The sequence below is a fragment of the Crotalus tigris genome, unplaced genomic scaffold (genome assembly GCF_016545835.1).
Source record: "Crotalus tigris isolate CLP2741 ecotype Arizona unplaced genomic scaffold, ASM1654583v1 scf7180000017830.1249129, whole genome shotgun sequence".
NCBI classification, from domain to species: Eukaryota; Metazoa; Chordata; class Lepidosauria; order Squamata; family Viperidae; genus Crotalus; species Crotalus tigris.
The window spans coordinates 228685-247873 of record NW_024096659.1 but is presented as its reverse complement, the minus strand read 5'-3'; the positions used below and the strand labels follow the sequence as shown (position 1 = coordinate 247873).

At 40.4% G+C, this 19189-nt stretch overlaps 1 protein-coding gene across 2 annotated transcripts in view; it reads right to left on the bottom strand.

The window, feature by feature from the left end:
- Positions 1-10502, bottom strand: part of NETO1 (neuropilin and tolloid like 1) — a 77534-nt gene extending 67032 nt beyond the window's left edge. Inside the window, exons 1-2 of one of the 2 annotated variants that reach the window (XR_005556662.1) lie at positions 9031-10502; positions 4132-4185 (exon numbers count right to left, since the gene is read on the bottom strand). Coding sequence is in view for 1 of the 2 variants with exons in the window: in XM_039342972.1 (XP_039198906.1) it covers positions 4132-4185; positions 9031-9058 (82 nt within the window). In the remaining variant the exon portion in view is untranslated. The remainder of the gene's footprint in view (positions 1-4131; positions 4186-9030) is intronic. The other variant, XM_039342972.1, reaches the window with a different exon arrangement.
- Between the last annotated feature and the right edge of the window lie 8687 nt (positions 10503-19189).

The following is a 19189-nucleotide window of genomic DNA, read 5'->3' as shown; positions in this document are numbered from 1 at the left end:
ACGTCTCAAGAAAACCACCAAGCTCAGAGAGCACCAAGGACCCCACAGCTTAACAAATATTTTCTTCTATCAGCTATAAAGAAATACAAGATATCAAACAGAATTTTAAAACAATAATAACAATGATAGAATCTGCAAGAATAAAGGATAGAATGCTATATAGTTATAGCCTTATTTTTTTGCACGAAAACAGTAGTGTGCATGTATAACAGGTGCAAAGTTATGGTATTTCTAAAAAAAAAATCAATTTGAAGCAGCAGTTACTAATACTATCACATATAACAAAGTATCAAGGGTTCATCATACTCCAGAAACTGGAACCATTGCATGTTAAAGAAGGAATTGCATTATAATTAAAAAAATAGCTCTACCTATATAAAATTGCCCCAAATGGCATGGCAACACTGCTGAAAGGATCTGATCTGATTACCAACCATCCAATCAGGAAAAGCTATGGATGACATTTTCCAAAATCAAATGAGAGAATGTTGTAATGGTAATGAGGAGATTTAATCACAATGTTATCTGGTAAGATGCAATTGCTACAGATGGATTTCCAGGAAAATCCTGTTTGGTTTTGGTTACAGGATATAAAAAGAAGAAAGCAATTGGATTTCTTTGATTTGATGTAATGTGATTTAACCAATAGGAAAAAATAGTTAGTAATATGAAAGGATTTATTGGGGGAGGCAACCGTATGATAGTGGAGCATCTGACTTAAGAAATATAAAATGAAGTGAAAAACATAGTCCTTGGGCTGCAGGGAAAGGTGATTTCAATAAATTCAGAAAAAATGATAATAGACTGTTCTTGCATGAAAAATTAATAGAATAAAAGTTTGATATTAATGGAAGTTTCTAAAAAAAACTTCTAAAAAAGGAAGTATTAAATATGCAATCATAAAAAATTCCAATTAGAGAGGAAAGGGGGAAATAAAGAAAGCCCATGCAGCTGCACAAAAAGCTTATAAGCAATCAAAAAAAAAAATGAGAAGGGGAAAGAAAGAGTAATTATGAAAGAAAGGCAGAGACAAAAAACCCAGAATTGCAAAGATTAAAAGTGATGGTCAGAAAAAGTTGTCTTTACATATATGCAATTTAAAAAGGAGCAGAAAACTGATTGTGTAAGAAATGGGTAGATATGTTCAGAGGTAATGTATTTTTTTTCTCTCAGAAAAGGATCTGTTTCCATTAAGCAAGCATGGGGTGATTGACAGAGAAAATTTTAGGGAGTATCTAAGAACGTTTGAATAAGTTCATTTCTTTTATTCCAAATGAATGACATCCTAGGCACTAAAGGAAACTGCTCATAGATTCTCAGATTGCATTTTGTATTTAGGAAAACCTGCAAAACACGAAATGCCAGAAGACAAAAAAGGAAAAAGAAATTATCCCTGTCTTCAAAAAGAGTGAAAGAGAAGATCCAGGAAATGGGTAGATATGTATATCTGATGTCAGTATGCTGGAAAACTCCACAGCACGTAAAAAAATTCAATTCCTAAAAATCCTACAGGAAACATGGGTTGTCAAAAAGAACTCTTTCCAGGTTAATTATAGTTAATCATGGGAAAGCTGTGGACATATCTTAAATACAGTAAAACATTTTCTAACATACTTAACAATATTCTGACTAGTAATCTAGTTAACTCTGTTAGGTGTGGCGGTAGTACTAGATAAATACACATAGGAAAAGAAACTACTCAAAATATGCTCAGGCATTAAGTAATGAAGGTAATTCATCCCTTCTTGTTCCAGCTTGTATTTGTAGACAGGAAAGGAAGATGAGTTTACTTACTTTCAAGTTTTATACAAGTGGTCCTTTAGTTACAACCTATTCAGCCACCATTCAAACTTGTGACGGCACTGACCACAAGGTAGACTTATGGCATATCCTTGAAGTTCTGGCCGTCGCAACATTCCCAAATTATGTAAATTGTGATCTGAGCCTTCTGCCCCTAGCTTGTGGTTATGTCCAGTTTCTGACATTACCTGCCAGCTTCCCACAAGCAAAGCCAATACAGAAGCTGACAGGAAATCAAAAATTGTGTCCACATGTGGGCCTTAATAAGCCATGAAGTCCTTGCTTAATGGTGGCAACAGAATGCTGGGACTGCTGTTTCTAGGGGGGTGAAGTCATGTGATTCACACTTTACTAATGGATCAATTAGCAACAGCAGTCCTAGTTCTAATTGCTGTTGCATTCTGAGGACTATCTATAGCTATTTATCTTTTAAGTATTTACCTTTCTTTTTTTCTTTGGGTTGAGGTAGAAATTTGACTAGCTATATTTAATAGATCTATGATTTATATTTAATCAGAATTACATTAAATATTTAGGATTCTAAATGTTCTAAAATAGTATCAAACATGAAAATTATTTTTTCTATTATTTGTTAAGAAAGCTTCATATTTGTATATGTTTGTAATTTTTAATTCTGTCAGAATCATTTTTCAACAATCCTATCTTTAGGAATCTACTTTTTAGATGAGCTTATATGGGATATTGATTATACAGTAATCAAATTTGAAGTTGGCTGAGTTCACTTCTCACATTAATCCAGAATATGGTACGTTTTGTTTTAATTGTGCATTATAAACCCAGACTTTGCAAAATAGGCTTTATAGTTGAGCATATGTTCTAAATTAGTGGTTCTCAACCTTTTTAATGCCGCGACCCCAACCGGTCATAAGTCGAGGACTACCCAACTGGTTGTAAGTCGAGGACTTTCCCTGCCTGGGAGCGCCGCATATGCGTGGTGCCGCCCCCTGCACCGGCCGAGGCATAACTGGCAAGCGGCAGCGATGGCGCAGGCCGACCACCGGCTGGGCCACCAGCTAGCCCAGCCCAAGGGAGGTAAGGCACCCGCCGGGCCCCACGCGCGCCAGCAACCCTCCCTGCGCCCGCCGGCCTCCCACCTCCCACCCCTGGCCCTCTTTTACTTACATTTTTAGTAGTTGCTCAGCAGGGAGGGGTGGAAACTTCCAGACAGCTCGCCTTCACTGCAGACAACTTGCAGCACCGTTTGCAGAATGGGAATTTTGGTGGGCTCAGCAGGGCAGAGACAGCCTGGACAATTCCTATTGGCTTTTGAAAGCCAATAGAATTAGACTCTATTCAAGAGAGTCTATTCTATTGGCTTTCAAAAGCCAATAGAATAAAAGGGAGTAGCACAGCTAAGGAAAAGGGGGGAAAATGGCGGATTGCGTTGTTTGGCGACCCCCGTGAAATGGTCGTTCAACCCCAAATGGGGTCCCGACCCACAGGTTGAGAACCACTGTTCTAAACCAATCTATTGTTTCCTCCATAAACTTTTGTGGAACAAGATTTGGCTCAGTGAAATTTGTGAATCAGACCAGAAAATTCTTGTTACTATTACTTTATATTTCAGTCAACTACTAATATCATTATTTTAAAAAAAAGTTATCTGTGAATTATGAATTCCATTTGTATTCTCTGCCAGAAAGGAACCGTTGAGATGTAATGCTTGTTTTGCATTTGAAAGTAGCAGCAGCACCTGTTCATTCACATTTCCAAGCCAAGAAGCATAAATGTTTGCAATGTCACCAATCCATCTTTTTTACAGAAATGTCTGCAAGCAAATAACCAAGCTCAGACAGTACCAAGGACTCCAGAGTTCAACCATAAGCTACAAATACAGTATTCTCTTCTCTTTGTACTAGGTCACTTTATTCTTCTGAGCTTGAAATTCATTGATTCCATAAATGTAACCATATGTTTCTAAGTTTACCAACTTCATATAATTGTTGGCCAGGATGTGATTAAAATGATACTCTTATTTTAGGATCCAATTTGTAGGATTTTATTTTACCTGTTTTGGCCTCCTGATTCAAACAGGAGGCCAAAACAGACCTGCTAGACCTGCAGGTGCATTGGAATTCAGAAAATTTATTCATTAACTTTTGGTTAACATAGTTCAGTGCTGGTCTATAGTTGGAAATAAGATATGTGTTTTCAATATTAATTGTCATAGCCTGCTTTAAACCTGTTCAGCACACTAAGCACTACAATCACCCCATCACTAAATTGTTTGAGAAAAATGTAAATCATTTTAAGTTTTAATCATTTGTAAATAAAATCAGCTCATAGGAATATTTTCTTCTAAAAACATACCTGCTCCTTTTTTTGTTGCCCCAGCCCAGTGTAGGATGATAAAACTTGCTACAACTGGAAAATAAAAACATATTAGTTGAAATGACAAATTAGTTAGGTCAACCCTATCCTTAATCTTAATCCAAAGTAGAAAATGCTAAAGAAAGAACATACTGTATTTGTTGCGTGGCTGCAACTTATTTTCGTAAGAACATAGTAATCCTAATCAGAGTGGCTACATAGTAAAAGCTACTGTAGATAGCAACAGGAATAAATAGACTTATCTTTTAAGTGTGAGACACTTTGATTTATGACTGCTCAGAATTCAATAAGAGAAACACTGAGGTGAGACCATTTAAATACTGCATACAGCCAGAGCTGCAATCCTATGCTACTTTCATAGCATAAGTCTCAGGAAAATCAATGGAACTTACTTCTGCATAAAACTACACTGCAGATTTGAAAAACAAAAAAAAAAACAAAACAAAACTGGATGATACTTTATGAGCTTTTGGTATTAACTATGTCAGTTATGTGCACACAGATAGACCTGGATCTAGGAAATAATCAACACTTCACTATAGGGATGGGAGATAACAGCTGCTCTGAAAAAGGTAATGGTTTACTTTCTTCCCAAGAAGCTTGCCCTGGACTCAGTGAAGTAGGACCACTACCATCCCTTCTCTAATCTCCCTTTGGGAGAAGATTGTAAGAAGTAGGTGGAACAACAGTTACAGAGAACTCTGGAAGAAATGGGTTGTCTGGACCCCATGAAGTTTAAATCCAGGCTGTTATGGAAATGACTCACTATGGCAAATTTTGGACGATGTCCCCATCCAATATCACAATATTAGTCCTGCTGAAAATCTGAGTGACCATCCATGGTAGCCTGCTAGGCTATCAGCAATAGCTAGCAGTAGGAAGACACCATTTTACTTAAAAGTAGTTCCACTCTAGAAAAGCTGAGAAAGAAGAGATTGTCCCACTTCAGTATAGGATTGTCTCTTCTGTTTTATTCAATATTTGCTTTACATTAGACTGTCCTATTAGACAAATGATGGAAAATTCAGCTGGTACAGAATGCAGCTTTCCACTAGATACAATCCATAATTACCTCTACTGCAAATAACTATGACTTGGAGTTGCAATCTAATAACTGGAGTCCTAACACTGAGTTTTCCAAACTAGAACGTTAACAATTTATTTAAAATCAAAATTTGTAACAATCCTGTGAATGGATTAACTCTTTCTCTGGTTTACATTTTGGTATTTCTTCAAGGTCATCCAATTAATGGATTTAATAAACAGTCACTTGAATTCTGTTTCATCCAGCTAGTAGGCTTTTGAATACAATTAATAAATGTCTGTCTTAAAAGTTTCTGTGCATTCCATGTTTTTCAGACATCAAAAACATTATGTTATATACTTACAGTGGAATCAAGCTGGGTATTTAGAAAATTAAGTAAATAATAATAATGAACCTACTTTTCTAACATCTAGAGTCCACTGACATGTTACATCTCAAATGTGCCTTCACTGAGCATAATTTTGCCTTTTCCCATTTATCAGCTGTGCCAATCAAGAAATATGTGTACAAATACAAAATATGGTATATGCTGCTAAAGTTCAAAACCTATCTCATATGTTCTGTACCTCTTAGGATCATAGCATATTTTGTTCTTGACTCATGTAAGCTACTTAATATTGTGACTAATCTTGGATGGGAACACCAGAGTTCTAAAACCTGTTTCCCCATAGTGGTCACTTATAGACCTTGAACCCTGACCTTGTGAGTTTTGTACTCTGAAGCCCACCCAACTTCACACTATATTCCTTGAGCTTTTAGCCTCATATTGTGGAATTTCCTATGTGGGCCCAAGTCAGTGAACATAGTTAGTTGTCAAACAACTTTAGTTGAGAGAACATGATATTCTGAGTTAAATATTGTTTATTTTATATTTCATAATACCAACATAACCCACTTTTCTTTGAAATAAAAGTTTTGTTTTGGAAGTCAGTAATATATTCTGAAAAAAACACCACTGTATAATAAATTGATTGAACAAAAAGGTGTCAAAAATATATTTAATAAGAAATACTGTAAGGGAAAAGTCTGCTATTAGCTAAATGCATTATTCATCTTGGATTGCCAAAACATTTTAAAGAAATTTCCGGGTTTTGAAATCGTTATCAGTACATTTAAGAAGCAGAGGAAAGAGAAAAATTGTGTATTTAGACAGAGGCCATGGTGCAGGGAATATACTTCAAGTCTACTGTTGTCATTTTATTTTCTTGTTCCTGAACAATAGCTGCCACCATGGAATATATTAAGCATTTAAATTTTATTTTTAAATAGGCAAATTGAGCATGTATCTCAACAATTCCAAAATCAGAAAGAAAAAAATATGATTTATATATTGTTCTTTCAAACACAGATTTTGACAATTTATTCTATGAATTGGGGAACTTCAGAGAACTTTCTGTAGTACCTATTAAAAGCCATTGAGCTTTCCTACTCCCTTCTGCTTCTCTCTCCTTAATGAATGATTTGTGGCAAGAAAAGGAAGGAAGATGAGGTGAGAAAGCAAAGAAAGTCATAAACAAAATTCTATAAATATAATCTAGCACCTTGTCTGGAAACATCCTTGCTGATACTCAAGCTACCTTCTGAAAAAAATCATAAACAATATTAAAATATGTATCCCTCTATACTAAAGTAGGAAACTTGTGGTCAGTTATTCATGCCTAACTCCATCCACTGATAGGAATCAAATTGTAGGCCATGTAGTCAACCTGTTACATTCTTAATGTTTTGAAATTTCAACAGCAATAAGCATCATGGATTTGTAGCTCAAAACATCCAGAGAATCCGTTTGCTCCTTTCACAGATATTTAAATGAAGGTTTATGTTTGTGTAATGAAAGTTGATTCAGTGTATATACATAACATAAGATTTGTTTAGATGTTTGTAAGAGAAACTGGTGAGTAGTTTGTTATTGAATCATGTACTGTATATCTTAATCATACTATGCTATTCTTTGCAGGTTTACTTTGCAGAATGTTCTACCATGTTTGTTCCAAAGTGTTAACAGAATTTAACCCCAAATTTGTGAATTAGAATTATTGAAATAATAACTACAATAATTCAAAGACAGGAAGCTATCCCTAAGCTTCATCTACTTCTGAAAAAATAGATATAGTAATAACCAATACACTTTGGATGACCATTGATATGATGTAAATTAAAAGATATGGACACACCCCATTAAATTTAATGGCAGAATTATTTAATTTTAATCATATAGGCTTAATACTGTTTAATATATGAATCTATTTGTACATTATTGAAGAAATTATGAATCCTATTAGCTACTGAGCACTTGAATATTAACCAGATGGTTCTTACTACAGATAACTTTTTAACTTAATTTTCACTTGACTAGAAATGAATTAATGCTAAATCCCTTTTCCTTTCATCTGATTATTTTCTATGGCCTCCATCAAATAAAGTTGTATAGAAAAGGAGAAAATTAACATCTTGCCTACCATCCTGACTCAAAAAATCCATTCACTATGCTTTGAAAGCAGAGTTTTCTTTTAAAGAATAGTACTGTGTCCATTTTCACATCCCATTCCCTTTAAGCTTTTTGATTCACATCTTCCTTCAATATACTAATAATGCTATCTGTACTGTATTCAGTAAGAACAGAAAAAATAAGTTGAAAACAAATTTAATTTTATCTAGGGGTCCATCACTGACACTTCAAAAATAAATCTTTTTAGTAAAAAAAACTAAATCAAGTATTAGAGACAGTTCTGTACCATGTTTGCTGAGATGCCTATTGAACATATTTAAATTCATTATTTAACCTGGGTTATAAAGATGTTATTATTTCTGAATTTGTTTAGTAAATTATTATTGAATTGGACATAAAAGTACCATTAAATGAAAAATTTCTCCCAGTTCCACTAGCATGTCAAAGCATTTAGATTATTAAAGGATTATACCATAGGATTTGAGAATTTTAAATACTGAAAGAAACCTAAGGAAAACTGTAACTTTAGAATTGAGAGTAATCACGATCCAGTTAAATGTAATAATGAGCTTCTTGAAGGAGGAAGTACTCAAATCCAGCACTTTTGTTTTAATCCTGAATAATGGCAGTAATTGATGAGTTTGGATTAATTTAGACAGCTGGCTCCAGGGATGGATATTTACCATTCATTTGGTTAAAATCTCACCCTCACGCCTACCTGGGAGTCAATCAACATACAGAAATGAAGATGGGGGGAAGGACCAGAGCCATTCTGGTTTTCATCCTGGTTACACAGAAGTAAGTTCCAGTGAATTTCAGAGAAAGATATTCCCAAGGAGGGCAAGGAAATAGGCTGCATCAGCCCCTACTCCTACTCAGAATTGGCCAAATTCCAGAATGCACCGACTTTTGCGCGGTTTAAAGCCTCCGTTAGCTTAACTGCACAAGGGGGTTAAAAAAAAAAAAGTGAAAAGGGAGTTTTAATAGGCAATGTCTCTCAGCCCCATCGGCTCCCTTCCTCCTTCCGCAAATGGGGTTGGGGCAGATTTGCCTCCGGCTGGATTCTTCTAGATCGTAACCCGGATCTAGAGCCAGGAGTTCCCTCACGGTTTGTTCAAGGTTTCAGGGCGTCCAGCCCCTCGATTCGCGATCCCGTGGGGACGATGAGTGGTAGTGTGTGTGTGGGGGGGGAAGTGTCTGAAGCGACAGCAGGGTAAGATTTACACCTACGCCATTAAGCTTTTCCGCAACTGATCTTTCTCCTAGTTTGCAACCACCTTTCCCCGGCGGGGAGGGGGAGGTGAAGAGGGGGTTGGCCGACTCGAGCGCCGTCAGATCGCGCGCGGTCTCGGTCCAACCCCGGGTACGGGGAAGCGGTACTCACTGTGAAACAAGCTGCGTCCATGGATCATGTCTGTTCCTTACACAAGGGGCTTCGCTCTCCACTAATTCCATCTAGAGACGGGAGGGCTTCCACGGTGGAGAGCCGAGCAGCCGGGAGCCCACGCGCGCGGCACACGCTCAACCCAGAAGCTCGACGCCCCCCTCTGCACTCGCTCGCGCTCTCGCCCCGCCGTTTGGCAAGGAGCGACCATTTCCACCGCTCGGCTCCGGAGCAGCCAGCTTCGGGTGCTAGTAGCGGCCGCCGCGGCCGCTGGGAGTCTGCATAACCGGCCAAGAAGGGCGAGGGAGAAAGAGACGCAAAAGCTCGACTCCGGGCGACGGCCGACGACCGCCAACAGGGAGCTCCCAGGCTCCGGCGCAGAAGGGAGGCGGGCTTCTCTCCTCTCGCTTCACTCGCCAGTTTCACACAGCAACCAGTATTTCGGAGAGAATTCGGAGGCCGAGCTCGTCCGGCCTTTAGAGTTATTACGGCGCACCAAAGGGAAGAAGCCGGATGGGCCTGTCATCAGTTCCCGAGTGGGACGAGGTCCCAAAGTGGGAAGAAGGGCTTCTCGGGGGGGGGGGTGAACGAACAAGGGAAGAGGAGAGAGCAAAATGGGCTCACCCCGTAGGGGATCTAGTCATCTTTGGGGGGGGGGGCGCCGCGCAATCCTTATTATTAAAGGTGAAGCCCTTTAAAGTTAGCCAAGCTCACGTCGCCCGCCTCGTGGCAGCACATCCAGCCGAAGTAAAAGTGAGTCTCCTCCGGCCGGGGTAGTAGGACCAGAAAGGGAGAGAGAGAGAGAGAAAAGAGAAGCAAAATCACATTTGAACCCAGAAGCCGTTTAGCCCGGAGAATCTCTCAAGCAGCTATCGGGAGCGAGGATCCCGGAGGGCCGCGCAGTCTTGGAGTGTCGTCCCCGCCTTCCAAGCGCCCTTCAGTGTCTGCCCCCAAGCAAGAGATGGCCAACCTGCGAAGGATCTTCCCTCTGCGCGCTGCAGTCTTTCTGGATCCAAGAGCAAGAGTGGGGCGGGCTGGCGACACTGCAATAAAAGTTTAGCGTTACGCCGGCGGTCGCGAATAATCCCTTTCCCTCAGTCCGGAGGTAGCAGGGAAATGGTGAGCCTCGTCCTCCCGGTTCCTCTTTTTCTCGACGGAGATCCCTTTTTCTTCCACCCTCAAGGGACAATCCGAGACTGAGCTGCGAAGGGAGAGAGGGAGAGGGAGATCGCAGAGGAGAGGAGGCGGAGCTGGGGACGGCGATCCTGAGCGCAGCAGCAGCAGCGGGAAGAGGCAGATTCCTGAAACTGATTCAACTCTTGCTTTTTTTTTTTCACTCGGCCGCTTCTGCGCTCAGTCTCCACCGCAGGCGCGCCAAGGACGAAGTCCGCAATAGCGGCTGCTTTCACGCACAGGGGTTTCCCAGCCTGCAGCCGCTTCTTGTCTCGCCCGCCGTCAGAGGCATCCACGCAAAAAGAAGAGCCGCGTGGGGAGGAGGGGGGGAGAGGCAGAGGAGGGAACTGGGCGGGGCTGGGTGAGCGAGGAGAAATAGCCGCCGAATAAGGCAGGGCCGGTTGTGGGGGTGGGGGGGAGATCTAACCGTAGCTTCTGAGAGTGATGTTGATGATCCTCCCCACCTGCTGCTTGCGAAGGTGATGCCGGAAGGAAAAGAGTAATATATACAAGCCGAAACAGGAAAAGAAAGTCCAGTAGCGCACCGCCCCTCCGGTACAGCCAAAACTATAAGGTTAAAAGAAAAACCCAGTGGAAAAAATGACCAAACCTTTTGCAGCCTTCCCCACGAAGCAACTGGGCAGATCTATGTGCTTTTCAATGGGAAGCTCTGCGGCGTTAAGGATTTAGATGAGAGATCGTCAGAAAACCTCGAGGCGGGTAGAAAAGGGGGGGGGAGAGAAGTGCCCTAAACGATTTCCATATTTGTTGCGAAGAAAATACACCGCCCGGAGTCGAGCTCCAGAAAAAGAAGAAGGGGCGGAGACTGTCGTTTGATGAGCCCCACCAGTTACAGCGGAGGTTCCCAAGTGAGCCAAAAGTGAGCCGCCTTGGCAGTAATAATACGTGAAGCTTCATCCAAAGGATCCTTCTCGGCGTGGTCCAAAAATAATTTCACGGTGGATCCCTTGCAGTGCCTTGCAGAAGCGTTTTCTAAAGGGAGGGAGGGGTCTTGGGGAAGCAGGAAAGCCACAAACAGCCGAAGCCACTTCTCCAAACCGGTAGCCCGACAGCTGTGATCCGCGGAGAGGAGAAACAAGATTTCTTGGAAAAGGGATAAGGGAAACACAAAACGACGCATTTTATATAGAGCTCACTTTTTGCCCGGGCTTTGTGAACCGCTGCAAACACGTCAAACATAGCTAACCCGACGACGTGGAATTCGTGGATTTTAGGACAGATAGCCCATTAACTTGCAATTCCCGGTCCTGGACCCGCTTGTTTGTAATTTTCCGGTCACTGCCAAAGTTAGGCTTGCACCCCGTGCAGAAAACCTGCGGTAGCCGCCGCAAATGGATTAGACTTTCTAGCTCCCGCTGGGTTCCCAAATCCTTTTCTTCTAAGGAAAGTGAGCCGCCTAATCTGCTTTCGCTTCAAATGAGACACAGGGCTTGTGGCTATTTCTAAACACAAAGGCGAGAAGCGTCAACCGTTCTTTGGAGCTGGGATTAATATTCACGCCTCCGATAGAAATACCCAACGCATTAACGGGAACCAAGCGCTTAGTCATAGTGATTGTAGGATCCACGCTCTCCGCAATGATGTTCAAGCAGGTGCAAGACGAGAACAGAGATACCCATGTCAGCTTGGAGAGGGCTCCCTTTTCTTTCATTTACATTCGCCTGAATTCTCTGCAGCCAACGGCCCTTTTCTCAAAAACCCACCTTTTTCAAGGCACTTTCATTTTGTGTCTGCGGGTTGCCCTTTGGAGGAAGTTTTCTCCCAAATTCGGCCCTAGTTGTCACCACATGCAGCTCCACCATCTTCTACAAATGTAACAATGTCAAGATTTCTCTCTCCCTCCCCTTTCATCAATAGGGTTAGAAATGAAGCAAAAGAAGAGATTTGTTTGTCTGCGGGAGAGTGCAGGTAATCACTGCACTGTGGGAAGAATCCTTTTCGAGTGATGTTTTCTTTGCAAAGAACTGCTGTATAACTTTCAAGTTAGATTAGCAGAAAAGGAACTAACTTCTCTCTTCCATCTGGGTATGAAGAGCTGAAAATAAAGACAATTAATTGGGGAATGGTTCAGAAGCAGAAAGAGATCTGGAAATATACAAGTCCAGATCCCTATTTCTTGACAAGGTAGACTTCAGTTACTTTTACTCTCCTTGCCTGGATTCCCAAGCTAATTGAATCCACAACTTTCTTGTATTTACATTTGCAAATATTCACTATACCTCTGACTTGCTGAAATATCCACGAGATCACACTGAATGAGCATAACCTTAATGGGATTACCTGGTTGCTACTTGGATGAACAATTACTAGGAGATACCTGAGCTGTAGGTAGACTAGGAAGATGAAAATCATTCTGAAAGAAAGCAGTTGCAAATCTTTTATAGACTGTGCCAAGAATATAATTTATCTGTATCAGTGAAGTCGGAGCTGGATTTAGACAAAAGCCAAGCAAGCTACAGCTTCAGGCCTTCTCTGGATTATATTTGTGGTGAATGCATCAGGAACCCAAATTGACTAAATATTTCTAAAAACAACATCCAGCCTCTATTTCAGCGGTTCTCAACCTATGGGTCGGGACCCCATTTGGGGTTGAAGGACCATTTCACGGGGGTCACCAAACAACGCAGTCTGCCATTTTTTCCCCCCTTTTCCTTAGCTGTGCTACTCCCTTTTATTCTATTGGCTTTTGAAAGCCAATAGAATAGACTCTTGAATAGAGTCTAATTCTATTGGCTTTCAAAAGCCAATAAGAATTGTCCAGGCTGTCTCTGCCCTGCTGAGCGCGCCAAAAGTCCCATTCTGCAAGCGATGCTGCACCAGTTGAATAGTCCTTGACTTACGACCGGTTGAGTAGTCCTCGACTTACGACCAGTTGGGGGTCGCGGCATTAAAAAGGTTGAGAACCACTGCTCTATTTCTTTAAATACTTTGGGGAAGTTAAAGGCCACATCTGCTAGTCCTCTTAGTGTGGGCATTATTTATTTGCAGGGTGGGAGCAAGGTTTGCTGCATCAGGTTTAGGCTATTTAGTTTCATAACATCACTAGGATGTTAGGAGTACCCCATAATCCTGTTTGCTTTGTGGTAGGGGTTTTCTGGGGGGAAAGTCATAAAAGTCAAGTTGATGGCAATAATCAAAACTACCATTTAACTGACCTTTGTTTCAACACACAATGGACAACTCTGTCTCAAGGGTTAATAATATTGTTAAAACAATGTTAATTACGAACTGAGAGCCAGTTTAGTGTGGTGGTTGAGGTACCAGGTTAGAAACCAGGAGATCATGAGTTCTAGTTCCTCCTTAGGCACAAAGCCGGCTGAGTGACCCTTTGCCAGTCATCTGCTCAGCCCTGAGAAGGAGGCAGTGGCAAACCATTTTGCCAAGAAATCTGCAGGGGTTTGTCCAGGCAGTCACCAGTAGTCAAAAAATGGCTCAAAGGTGCCAAACCAACCCCCCCCCCCAAAAAACCAAAACAAAAGAGAAATGTCATACAAATATCTGCCTTGACCTCTGTGAGTGCCACACAAGGCAGCAGAGCCATGTTTTATGCCCTTCCAGAAAAGGCCAGGAGAGTGGGGACCTGCCTCACCTCTGGGGGCCATGGGGGAGAAGGCTTTCTTCCTGAATTACTTTACTTTGTTGTAATTTTAGATATCATACTTAACATAATTTTAATGATTACATTATAATTTAACATACATCCTGGATCTCATTTATAAGATACCAGTTAAGTTATTTTATAACTGTATTTTAATTCTGTCTTGAATTGAATTGAATTCCAGTCATACTTCTTTAATTGATGGGGCCCACAACATATTTTCCCTGTCTGACTAGTTGGGATGGGCTGATGTAATGGATGGTTCTGTAAGCAACCTGATCCTATGCCATGTAGGTGTCATGGTTCCGATAGATGAGACCAGATAAATCAGAACTCCGAGGCTAGAGGGTTCCTCAAAGAACACGTTTATTGATTACAAAGTATCAGCATGATCAAAAGTGAAACCAATTCTGAAATTTCCTCCAAAGAATTATACTATTACAAAGTTAAACTTCCCACCCCAATACTAGGCAGTCAGTTATGTGTCCCAGTAGAATATATTGGCGGGCTTTCTAATAGTACACCCAACCTCCTTATCTGACTGTTTGAAATGATCTTGGTTTCCACAGGACAAATAATTGCTTAGACAAATGAAAACCCTCCATTTCCCCCCTCCCATTCTTAGAACAAGCAAGATGGCTCCAGCCAGGTTTGCTGTTGAGTTGATAGTAGGTCTTTAAAAGTCATAACCAACACCTTGAATTGGACCCAGAAGCAGACTGGCACCCAATGCAAGTCATGTGCTGGGCTTGATATTATATGTGCCAGTCTTTGGGAACCCAAGATTACTTGATTGGTCTCACTTTGTACTAGCTGAAGCTTCCATATATTTTTCAAGGATAGTCCCATGTAAAGTGCATTGCAATAGTCCAAATGGGAGATGACCAGAGCATAAATGATCGTGGAAAGCCTCCATATCCAGGAAAGGGTGTAACTGGCTCACAACACAAAGTTGAGCAAAGAATGTCCTGGCCATGACTGCCGCCTAATCTTTGAGCAGGAGCTGTGAATCTAGTAGAATCCTCTGATTTTACATGGAGTAGTTCAACTCCATTATACATGGAGTAGTTCAAAGATATTGAATTCCTGGATGCAGATGGGCATATTATATTTAAGTAATATGCATATAGTTAATAGCCTATGATGTAAGTGGGCTGATCTTGAATTGTAACTCATATCACCTCTGACTACTAATCATAATGGGTCAGCTAAAATACAGATTACCTACTTCTTTTATATAAAAATGACCCCTTGAGCTTTTTCATTACAATAAATACGAGGACAATTTGGAAATAAACCTCTGTTTGATCATCAATGACAGACACTTGCAGATACAGAACCTTTATTATACACATTAGAAAACAACATTAATTACTTTTCGACATAATCCTCATTCTAATTGAGGCACTTGTCATAACGTGTTACAAAGTCTGAAATTCCTTAGAGGTAGTCGCTTGGCGCCAAATCTGGGCTATGGTGGGGGCGCTGATCAAAAACATCCCAAAGGAACTGCTTCAAAAGTTATTGGGGTGTCTAATGGTGTGTGGAAGAGCATTATCGTGAACCAACACCACACTCGCCAAATGTGAAGATGCCAAAGGAGTACTGTTAGTGAAGTTCATGGAATATGGTTCGACCATCAATTCAGAAGTCTACTGTGAAACATTATGGAAATTCCGATGAGCATCCATAACAAGCATCGGGGCATGCTAACTTCCGGTGTGGTGTTGGTTCATGATAATGCTTGCCCGCACACCACTAGATGAACCCAAGAACTTTTGAAGGAGTTCCATTGGGATGTTTTTGATCACACACACCGATAGCCCGGATTTGGCATCGAATGACTACTACTAAGCAATTTCAACCCTTGTGAGATGTTATGACAAATGCCTCAATTTGAATAGTGATTATGTTGAAAAGTAATGTAATGTTGTAGTTTTCTAATGTGTATAATAAAAGTTCTGTATCGGCGAGTATCTGTCATTGACAACCAAACAGAGGTTTATTTCCTAATTGGCCTTGTATCAGCAAATCCAGGTGATATAAAAGTACTTTCTAATACCTAATGCAGGGGAGTCAAACTGTCGGCCAATGGGCCAGTTTCATCATACCGAAGCTGCACCCACCCTATTGCTGGCAATGCAAAAAGAGTCACGATATGTTGCGACACATCACATGATATGGCGAGTTTGACACTGTGACCTAATGCTTGATTTTTCTGGAAGTATCTTTCTCTTTTCTCAGATACACTGAGTGAGAGAGAAGGATTCTGCCATTTCACACAATTGTGCCATAGAACAGGGGTCCCCAACCCTGGGCTGTGCAAATGGCTGGCAAGAGGGTGAGCACAACTCAACTTGCACAAGCAGCGGGTTGGTGGGCACTTGCACAAGTGGAGCTGTGTGCTTGCATGCTTGCACAGGCTTGTGTGCCAGCCCACCACTCACGCAGTCCATTTCCCTTCTCCTCCCCCCAGCTGGGCCAAACAAGCTGCAAAGGTGGCGAATGCTGCCCTAAAAAACTAGGAATAGAAAAACTCAACTCGAAGCTTATCCAAATCAAAATGTTTTTAAGCTCATCCTGAAAGATAAACTAGAGAAGAAAATAAACAGTTTCTAGTAAAGTAGTTTAAGAATTGTAGAGTATAGCCACTAAGACATGTTCTTCCACAATGTAGTCATGTCTGAGAAAAAAATAAAAAAATTGCCATGAAACATTTTATAGATTGTATAGATTGACCTCCCTTTTTCTTCTTACATTCTTTTGTTTTTATTTATTTTCATTCAATGAACCTTTGGCTGACCAATTGTCTCTATACTTGTGGTCAAAACATTAAGCCAGCATCAATTATTTCTGTGAGAGGCTTAATTTCATATATTCATAAACAATGTTTATAATGTTCATAAAAGTGTTAACACCAATATTAATACTATTAATTCAAATAGTTATTTAACATTACCATTATTAAAGAAGGCAGAAGAAGTAAAGACTCTGTCTCACTGCAATCCCACAGAGTAGACTCAAAACTCATTTAAGTTATATAATCCATTTAATGCAGTGTTGGCTTTATTATTTATTTGATATAGTTTAGAGACTGCCCAACTCTAGAAGGATCTGGCAAGCTTACAATAAAAAAAAAGGATAAGTATAATTAAAGAAAGAAGAAAAGAGCATACGTATCCAGAAGGCTCTATGTAAGAACAAATGCCCTTGAGGGGCTCAGCCATCACTCTGCTCAAGGCCTGGGAGGAAAGCCAAGTTTTCAGTGACTCTGAACATCATCAGTGTAGGAGCTATATGGATTGTTTTGGAGTAGGGGGTGATGCTATTTCAGCAGGAGATAAAGAAAATACAATTCCTAGGTACCAATATATGGCACTGTTGGAGAGACCCAAAATATGTTCATTGTGACCGATTTCACCAGATGACCATAAAGAACTGGAAATGTAGGTAATCCTTCAAATAGCCAAGTCATGAATCAAGGCCTGTGGCTTTAGTCTTACTTGTAGATAACATACAAACACTACAACATGTCGACTTGCTTGGAAAGAAATCAATTGCAGGCCTATCCTATTTGGGCTGCAACTTTCTGGATAATCACTAGACAGTAACAAAAGTGTTTGCCATACATCTTGGCTACCCTGGAATCCCTTTGCAAGATGTTGCAGTCTAGATCTGATAGTCCTAAAATTTTCAGCAGAATCCAACTAGGATTAGTATTTGGGAAAGCAGTCAAAGTTGTTCAAAAGAAATATAAAAACTAATGAGAAGATTTATAAAAAGAAGATAAGCAATAAAAGGACAAATTACCCTAAGTGTAACAAAACCAGAGGGGGGGGGGGAGGCCCATAAAATAAATCCTAACTTAGTCACAAGGAACTGTTCCTGCTCACCTTAATTCCAATCTGTAATAAAATCAGAATGCCCTCTCTTCTGCTGAGCTACAGAACTGATAAAAAAGAACAAACAATTAAACTCTCATGGGGGTGATTAGTGCAAACTGGTATTTTATTGAGTTGTTGTTTCTCACTAGTTACAAAGACACAAAAGGCAAGAATGACAGGATTCTCAAGTAACATTAGGAAAGAAATTGGAGTACTGATACAATATCCCAGCTATACGTAGTACCTACATATCTCTCAAAGATGCTTCAAGTGGGGATTGTATATACCTAATGAAAGCTGCCTTTGAAGGCAATCAGGCTAAGTTGCTGCTCAAAGTTTTAGGGAATTGTCACTAGGACAGAAAAAGAAGTATATTGAATTTCAAAAACAGTCCATTAATCTGTTGCAGGAAACAAACTATCTTTACACTCTAACACAGGGGTGTCTAACTCACAATGCCACATGATGTGTCGCGACGTATCACGACTTTTTTTCCATTGCCTGCAATGGAGTGGGCACAGTTTCACTATGATGCATCCAGCCCATGGGCTGACAGTTTGATACCCCTGCTCTAACAGAATTTTTTTGCTTATGTTTATGCCATATTAATTGTTGTTGTTGTTTTCCTCAAGTACGAAAACATGCCATCTAAAACAAAGAAAAGTGGTTGCTTACTTTTCGATCTCTATGGTCTTTTAGGATTAATGCCCACTTTCATACCAAGAGGGGCCGCAATGGGTCAGTAGTTAAAGACACTGACAGCCCAGGTTTGAGACCCGAGTGCTGTGCGATGGGGTGAACTCCCATTACTTTGCCCAGCTCCTGAAACTTAGCAGTTTGAAAGCATGCAAATGCAAGTAGATAAATAGGTACCACTTTGGTGGGAAGATAATAGCATTCCGTGCTCCTCAGCATACAGTCATGCTGGCCACAGGACCACGGAAGGGTATTCAGACAACACTGGCTTTCTTGGCTAAGAAACAGAGATGAGCACCATTCTCTAGAGTCAGACACGACTGGACAGAGAGACCTTTACCTTTTCAATATCAAGAGGGACAATACTTTCATTTAATTAACATTTAAACAGCTTGACCAATTCCTCCACCAAAGTCAATGAATCATCATTTTTTCTGAGAAATGTACATTTCTTGTAGACCCTTCAGAACCAACTAATAAATCAGGTTCCTCAGTTCCATTTAGGATGTACTAAATTAGGTTTTGGGGTTTTTTGTTTCATTTTGTTTTTTTGCACAACTTTTCTAAGCTCTATGTGGTCCCTTGGTTGTCTTTTTAGAGTCAGCACTTCACTTTCTTTTTGAATGACCTAACATAGTTACGATCATTCTTTTTCCTGTTACCAAAAAATCCCAAAAAATCAAGAGTAGTAAATAGAAGGAAAAAAACTGCACAAGAATAAATCTAATAACCGAGGAGAAGAGCACTAATCCAGAGAGGCTGAAAAGAGTAAAGATGGTAACCATAA